At 37.1% G+C, this 8,924-nt stretch overlaps 1 protein-coding gene across 4 annotated transcripts in view; it reads left to right on the top strand.

The window, feature by feature from the left end:
* DIAPH2 (diaphanous-related formin 2) overlaps positions 1–8,924 on the top strand; it is a 964,164-nt gene that overhangs the window by 54,330 nt on the left and 900,910 nt on the right. For all 4 annotated transcript variants that reach the window (XM_011987565.1, XM_011987563.1, XM_011987566.1 and 1 more), the window contains exon 2: positions 8,270–8,302. In XM_011987565.1, the coding sequence (XP_011842955.1) occupies positions 8,270–8,302 (33 nt within the window). The remainder of the gene's footprint in view (positions 1–8,269; positions 8,303–8,924) is intronic.

The raw sequence follows: 8,924 nt of genomic DNA, 5'->3' as shown, positions 1-8,924 counted from the left end.
AAAAAAAAAAAAAAAAAAAAAGGAGGATTGTGCCTTGGAAGAAAGTAAACTACATACCTGAGAAACTCATAGTTTAGCATTTAGTTATTTTTGTTTTTGTATGGTTAGTTTTTTTTTTTTTTGGTTTGACAGAGTCCCACTCCGTCACCCAGGCTGGAGTGCAGTGGCATGATCTCAGCTCACTGCAACCTCTGCCTCCTGGGTTCAAGCGATTCTCCTGCTTCAGCCTCCCAAGTAGCTGGGATTACAGGTGCCCACCACTACACCCGGCTAATTTTTGTATTTTTAGTAGAGAGGGGGGTTTCACCATGTTGGTCAGGCTGGTCTCGAACTCCTGACCTCAGGTGATCCACCCGCCTTGGCCTCCCAAAGTGCTGGTAGTACAGGTGTGCGCCACTACACCCAGCCTATATGGTTAGTTTTTACTCCCTGGTTAGACTGTAAATGCCTTAAGGGAAGAATCCTTAAACTTCTCTGTGCCATAAAGTGTTGGGTATAAAATGGGTGCTTGATTAAGGTTTGGTTGAGAAATTTGTCGTTTTTTCACAGAGAAGGTGAAAATCTGTTTATTAATTATAGAGCACTACTTGGCTAAATCATTGATCTAAGAGTATCTGTTATGTACAAAGTACTGTGTTGGGTTTTGAAATTTTTGTATTTGGCTAAAGCTAGCCTTTTCATTTCTGTTGCTTTTTATTCATAGACTAAGAAAGAAGAACTTTCATGTCTATACAACTTTTTTTCCCTTTTGAAATGGTTTAATATTGTGAACCCCCAAATTTTGAGACAGGTCTCAGTTTAGAAAGTTTATTTTCCCAAAGTTGACAATGCGCTTGTGAGACAGCCTCAGAAAGTCCTGATGATGTGTGCCCAAGGTGGTCGGTGCACAGCTTGCTTTTATACATTTTAGGGAGACATGAGACATCAGTCAATACGTAAGAAGTACATTAGTTTCATCCAGAAATGCGGAGATAACACAAAGTAAGGCCCCCCTACTGGGGGCTTCCAGGTCACAGGTAGGTAAGAGTCAGATGGTTGCATTCTTTTGAGTTTCTGATAAGTCTTTTCAAAAGAAGCAATCAGAATATGCATCTGTCTCTGTGAGCAGAGGGATGACTTTGAATAGAATGAGAGGCAGTTCCCAGCTTGAAGAGGCCCAAGATATTTTCCTTTCACAGTATAAAGCAAACAAACATTCTTTCTAGACCTGCAGAGGATGCTACTACTCTAAAAGCTGGATTATTCCTGCAATTGTTTCTGCTTAATTCAGGCACTAAGTGACTTCCACCAATTCATTAGTGTGAACATTCTTAAAGACCTGAGTGGCAGACGTATTTCCTGAACCATTTACCCTTAGTCCCAAAGCTGATCAGGTTTGTCACACAGAGACTACTGGATTCCCATGTCATAGTCACCCCTCCTGGCAGTTCAAGATTCAGCTTTACGGCAAGACAATTCATTTAAGATTGAGCATAACTTGTTATGACAGATTTGTCAAAATTATCCAGTGAAGTAACATAGGCTTTTGCATTGTGAAGAAAACTGAAACCCTATACTGTGATGTCATACTTGTTTTCTTCTAGATAAATATTTTGTTCTTTATAAATTGAAAGAGCATCTTGAGAAGAGAATCTCAAAAGGATTTTTTTCTTGTCATAAAAATGGTGTAATGAATTTTGATTTGCAATGGCAAAGAACTCTGGTGGGTTAAAATTGGAGACTTTTGAATGACAGTACTTCTGAGATGGTGTGCTTATGGTCACAAAAATATAAAAATATTGCTCTACTAAAATGATGAAATGGACAGTTCAAGATGTTAACAATGGCAGAGTAAGGTGCAGAACTGGAACTTCATATCTGTAACTTCATCTTCTCAACTGCTAGGCTTTTGAGCTTTGAGGGCAGGGCCATATCTCTCTAAATCCCCAGTGCCTGGCATACCACCACTTGATTTAGCATCTATTCTTAAGTGCTAATGGTGATAGAGGACTACAGTGCCTAAGATGAAGTGTAGGTATCTGAAAATGACTCTTACTTTTAGAAAGGAGATGAAAGAATGTTTGGGAGTAATTTTAAGTACACACAGTAAATAGTTCAGTGATTGCAAAAGCGAAAATTTGTTTTCTAAAAGGTCATCTTAGACTCAAACCTGTACATTGAGCTTAGTTCTAAAAATAAAATTAGACGTTGCTTTCTTGGTGAAATTAAACACAATTGAGAGGTACTTAACTAACACAAAATATCTTTATAATAAAGCATTTGAATGCCTGAACAGAATGTTCAGCTTGGTTACCAGGTGATTGGCCTTGAGTTGTTTGGATTGGTCTTCCTGGCTTTTAAAGTTCAGGAGTGAGTATAGGGTCTGAAAAGTTGGAAGGCAGGCCTTTGAATAGTAACTACTTCCCTCTGTGACTGCTGCTTATCTGAATAGGGATTGGGCAGGGATATCAGAGAAATCAAACCCTGAATCATTGGTTGATATTGATTACCTTTCTCAAGGTCCTTTCTGACTTGGAAAACAGATGGAGATTATAACAGAGTATTACCATATCAGAGCTCTCAGAAGATTTATATTGTGTTGGTCTTTCATTCTTCTGATCTTCAACTAGAGTGTAACCTCCTTAAAGGAAGAGAGCATGCTTACCTTGTTTACCACTGTATTCCCAGTGCCCAGTACTCAACAGTTTCACTTGTGTCACTCGCGTCCATGTGAAAAGACCACCAAACAGGCTTTGTGTGAGCAACAAGGCTGTTTATTTCACCTGGGTGCAGGTGGACTGAGTCTGAAAAGAGAGTCAGTGAAGGGAGATAGGGGTGGGGTCATTTTACAGGATTTGGGTAGGTAAAGGAAAATTACAGTCAAAGGGGGTTCTCTGACAGGCAGGAGAGGAGGTCACAAGGTGCTCAGTGTGGGAGCTTTATGACCCAGGATGAGCCAGGAGAAGGAATTTCACAAGGTAATGTCATCAGTTAAGGCAAGGACCGGTCATTTTCACTTTTTTTGTGGTGGAATGTCATCAGTTAAGGCAGGAACAGGCCATTTTCACTTGTTTTGTGATTCTTCAGTTACTTCAGGCCATCTGGGTGTATACGTGCAGGTCACAGGGGATGCAATGGCTTAGCTTGGGCCCAGAGGCCTGACAAACAGGTACATAGTAGATGATTAAATATTTGTTCAGCTGAAGTGAAGGTTGTTTTTTGTGTCCTATTGTACCTGCCATTCGTGGAACTCAAGAAACTTAAGGAAGGTAAAGAGTTAACCCTTCATCTTTATTGTAATGGCCAACTTAATGCATTTTATTTAAAAGAGAAGAAAATAGTCAAATAGTGCGAATACGTTTTTGAGTTGATGGTGAGACTTTTGAATTATATGCAATTTAGTTGTCCAATTTCACGATGTTTATAAAACATTGTATTACCATGTAACATTAGCCATAAGAGAGTTGAATCTTTACATCTTGCTGTTTTTGTTAATTTCTGCCTGATTGAGAAAATTAAAACTTAATTTTCTTACAATAATGACTCTTGCATTGCAATCACAACTTCAGCATTAGAGTTTATAAGTAAGTCGGCCATTTCTCTTAGTCTTAAGGGGTTGAGACTCTGGAGTGATACTTTTATATGTATACAATATTCATATAATACTGTGCTAAGTTATATTTAATATAGCTGATCATAAATGAAGTTTAATAAACTCTGATTGCTTGACTAATGCACAGTCTTATTGTTTTTCCAGAGTTGATTTTAATGAAAATATATGGTCACTATACTTATTGGTACAATATGCCCTCATTGTAATGAGCATGATCATTAGATTTGCATAATAAAAACTTATGAAAATGACTTTAATCAGTGCTTTTAATTCAGGGGTATGACTCTAATAAAGATTTTTGGGGGGGTCATTTTTGTTTCTGAATTTTTTAACTCCATAGTAGCTCTGTAGTGTTTGTACAAAGGAGTGAAAAATCCATGTTTACTTGCATGTGGTGTGAGAGAGATGCACCCATCCACATAAATTAATTTTGAGAGTTTGTTCTGGAAGAGCATCATTATAAATGAAAAAAAGTTTTTTGGTGTTTCTGTTGTTATTCTCAAGTCCTTTTATACCTTTCTTTTTTGACTAATATAGAAAGATAATTGTGTGGCAGAAGGCCAGGCGTGGTGGCTCACGCCTGTAATCCCAGCACTTCGGGAGGCCGAGGCAGGCGAATCACGACGTCAGTAGATCGAGACCATCCTGACTAACATGGTGAAACCCCGTCTCTACTAAAAATGCAAAAAATTAGCCAGACGTCGTGGTGGGCGCCTGTAGTCACAGCTACTTGGGAGACTGAGGCAGAAGAATCACTTGAACCCGGGAGGCAGAGCTTGCAGTGAGCCGAGATTGCGCCACTGCACTGCAGCTTGGGCGGCAGAGCAAGACTCCATCTCAAAAAAAAAATCTGTGAGGCAGAAATGCTTTAATTTTGTTTGCAGATCATTTAATCGTAACTTATACAATGATTTCAATACATGTTTAGTGTACAATGGCTAAAAATTACCCCTTCTGAAATTCAGCCTCTTCATATCTGCTTAAAATTTTTCCTTTTTGATAGACCATATTTGTTCTTTTTTCTTAACAGTTATAACGAAGAGCTTTAAATAGTATTATTATATTTATGAAAGCAGATTTTTACATGAGGGAAATCTGAGAAAATATTCGTATTAAATGTATGTGGTTATACAGGATATCCACTCTAGTTGAATGAAATTTACAAATCAAGAAATCAGGAGCGGGGTGTTTTTTCTTTATGTTTCTCTATCACAAGTAGTTAGGATAATTTTTTACATAAGTATAATTTCCTATGTGCCTTGGGGTACTCTATCATTCTTGTTGCCTGTTAGGAAAAAAAAAAAATTCTTTAAGAATAAAACAAAGCATACTCCTTCTCCAGTATTATTTTTGACCAGGGGTCCACATTTGGTTTATTAACAACTAAACTTTCAATTCAAGGGCAGCTTTAGAATTAGAAATGGTATATAGCAAAATGGGCATTCCCAATCAAAGGGAACAGTAGGGGCACAAACAGGACATCATGGGAGTATGCATTGGGAAGAGGATTTTAATTTTTGTTTTCTGTAGAATAGGGGTCCTAAGGGAAGAAGTAGAAGGTAGCCTAGGGCTGAAACATACAGGCCTTTGAATTCCATATTAAGGATATTCATCTTTATAGGTCATCGGGAGGCATTGAGTATTTATGAACAGGAGGGAGTATGATAGTCATTCATACTCTTTATTGAGCCTCAATGTGCCAAACACTGCTTTAGGCATTAGGGTTACATCCCTAAACCAGATGGGCAAAAATCCCTGTCCTTGTGGAGCTTATATTTTTTGTTGGAAAAACAGACCAAGATAATGATAATGAAGTAAATTATAGACTATGTTAGAATGTGCTAAATCTTGTTCAGGAGTGCCAGGAATGTGTGGAGGGAGGCAGATGTTTCCATTTGAAATAGGATGGCCTGGGTAGGCCTCACTGAGCAAAACCTTGAAAGCAGGATGAGGGAGTAAGCCATATGGACCATGGAAAAAGAGCATTCCAGGCAGAGAGAAGAGCCAGTGCATGTGGCTTATTGCCTCATTGGGGAGCTGTGAGGTGGTCAGTGTGACTGGAGCTGGGGGAATGAAGGGAGAGTAGTAGGAGATGAGGTCAGAGGGATATGGAGAGTGTACAAATCAGTAGGGCCTTGTAGGTCATTGTAATGACTTTGACTTGCACTAGGAGGGAAAATATGGCCCTTGGAAAGTGTTGAGCCAAGGAGTGACATGATGTGACTTCAGTTTTCACAGTATCACTTTGTCAGCTGTGTTCAAAATTAACTGTAGGAGAGCAAAGGTGGAAGCAAGGAGCTAGATTAGGAAGTCACTACAGAAATTTAGTTAAGAGCTGATGGTGCCTTGAACCACATCTTTGCAGACTGCAGAATGATTATCATGGGACTGGATAGCTGCTTGGCTATTGGAAATGAAGGAGAGGAAGAAGAACATGATGTGGAAATCTTAAACCTAGACAAGTGGAATGCAGGTGGAGCCACTAACAAACGTTACCCTCTTGTTTGTAAAATGAGAGACTTTGACTAGATTATCTCAAATTCCATCTAACTCGAATAGTTTCTACCTCTATACTCTGTGGTTTACTATAGACAAAAAGTATGTTAATTCCAAAGAAGAGTACTGAGGGGAAGAGAAGACTTCAGTCTCATCCCATAGGACCAAGTGAAAATATTGCTAGCAATGCTTTTTTTCTTGTGTCTGTCTCCCATGATTAAACTGTCAACATGTATTCAATTGAGATACAGATTTGAAACATTTTAGACATATGTGTACCTTAACTTAGATAATTTGACTAAAGCAAAAAGTATTTTCCCTTCATTTACATTCTTGCTTTGGAGCTATAGATGGGTTTCCAGCCTGGAGTTTATAACCCCAAAAGATGGGAAGAGAAGGAAAGCAGTAGTTGCATGAAGAACTGTATAATCTGTCTCAAAAACCCAGGTGGACAAGCACACATAGGGATGGTAGCAGGGTTAGTTGAGGTACTTTTGATACTTTATCATTTTCTCTCTGATTTGGTATTGCAGGAAATCATGAAATTGGCCATTGTGTTTAAAACAGTTTTCTACAACCCACTAGAAAAATTAAGGAGAAAATACCTGGTAAGAGAGTTGCAGGGTGAATTTATCCTTCTTAAAGTGGTTTCAGTTCTGATATAAATAATTCCCACTTTTTTGGCCAGGCGCGGTGGCTCAAGCCTGTAATCCTAGCACTTTGGGAGGCCGAGACGGGCGGATCACGAGGTCAGGAGATCGAGACCATCCTTGCTAACACGGTGAAACTCCGTCTCTACTAAAAAATACAAAGAAACTAGCCGGGCGAGGTGGCAGGTGCCTGTAGTCCCAGCTACTCCAGAGGCTGAGGCAGGACAATGGCCTAAACCCGGGAGGCGGAGCTTACAGTGAGCTGAGATCCGGCCACTGCACTCCAGCCTGGGCAACAGAGTGAGACTCCGTCTCAAAAAAAAAAAAAAAAAAACTTCCTACTTTTTTCCTAGGCAGTAAAGATTGATTGGGGTTTGTGTCAGCAGGATGTGATGAAGACATGGTATAGAGATTAGAAGTTTAGATCCCTGAGGGAATCAGTGGATTAAAAGTAGAAAAAAAAAAAAAAAGAGTTATACATAGAATACTATATTTGCCCCAGCTGATGTGAGGAGGATGGTCTTTAACAGCATTGGGTTAGTGGTATTTGAAGACAATTTTCTGAGATCCAAGCAATTTTCATTTACTTAAAACTCATAATGGAATCCTCCCCACAGTGAGAAGACCCTATGTTTTTTAGCGTGCATGACCAAGTTGATACACATTATTCAGCTTCTGTTATGAGAAATAAATGTATAGGATCTGGCAGAACATTAAATTCAATTTCTAACAGACAATTAAAAAAAATCTGGTTCTTTCGTAATCACACCCCAATTGGCACCTCAACATATTTATAATAAAAACTATATTTCATGCTCATCATACATTATTATAAGGTCTTGAACTATTCCGTGAATCCTGGAAGATAACTACATTGTTAGGTATTGCTTTAGTATTGCTGTACTCAAATTCTTCAAATAACATTGCTCATATATATTCAATTTTATGTTCAAATAAGTTCAATTTTATTTAGAATATTTTGAAAATATTTCTAATTTATTTATAAGGATAGTTTTTAAAAAATAAGTTCAATTTTATTTAGCATATTTATAAAAGTGTCCTTTAAATATCCATCAGGAGTAACGCAGTTCTGAGGCCAAGCTGTTTCATTATATTTCATTCTTGTTAAATGTGACATTTTTCCTATTGTACATGTTGTTGTTTTTTAAATTTAGGTATCTTAACTTGAGGATTCATTTCCAAACTTCTATATAACATGCAAGGGCTTATGATTTTGTGGTATCTTTTGTCACATTTCAGCACTGTGGTAGTGACGTCTGATCTGGATCTGATTTGGGACCTTGGGAGCCATATTTAAAAACAAATATATACACCTTTGCCAAACCTTCATTTTTAATCATTAAAAAGTTTTTTTCTTTAAAGAATATATTGTTTATATGTTTGAACTTTCTGATTCTGTTTGACTGTTTACAGTTAATAAAAATGAAAATTATTAAATTATTTTATTGTTTGATTTATGAATTTCTCTTATCTGATTTTTTTTTTGTTTGTTTCTTTTTGGTTTTAATAGAACATTCAAATAAAAACTTTGGCAGATGATGTGGTAAGGTGGTCTTAGCATGTTATTACATTACTTATGCATGTTGCCTTTTTATTAAAATGGGTGGACATAAAAGCATTGATATATGTAAGATATGAAATGTCTGGATATTTATAAAGTATAGTAGAATGGAGTAATTGTCAATTCAGTGACTTCCTTTTCGAATATTAACATAAATAATTATATGAGATCCCAACAGAATTTTCATATCATCATCCTGATATTTACCTTAACCAAAAGTTTTCTAAAATCTCCATGTGAATCTAAATTCTGGAAAACACAGATGCTTCCTTTTTTGATGGCCAAATAAATTGTGAATATATTAAACATTAATATTGGAGGAAATTAATTTCCATTAGAAAGGAAATTAAGTTCACTATGTTGGTCAGATGTGTGCTACTAAATTTAAAAACCAATATTTTAAAGCTGAATTTGTCATAGTATATCTTATTAAAAGTTATGGGCTCAAAATTTAAATATACCCTTTTATAGCTAAACTGTAAAAAATGGTATTTTAAGCATTGACAATTTTTTTTTTTTCCTGTGTGAAATTACCTATTTACAAATACTGTAAAGTAGTGATAGTGCTCAAAGGAGATGAAGGTATGTGGCTTAACTACATTTT

This window comes from Mandrillus leucophaeus, unplaced genomic scaffold (genome assembly GCF_000951045.1).
Source record: "Mandrillus leucophaeus isolate KB7577 unplaced genomic scaffold, Mleu.le_1.0 Scaffold311, whole genome shotgun sequence".
NCBI lineage: Eukaryota > Metazoa > Chordata > Mammalia > Primates > Cercopithecidae > Mandrillus > Mandrillus leucophaeus.
This window is presented reverse-complemented; position numbering and strand designations above follow the sequence as displayed.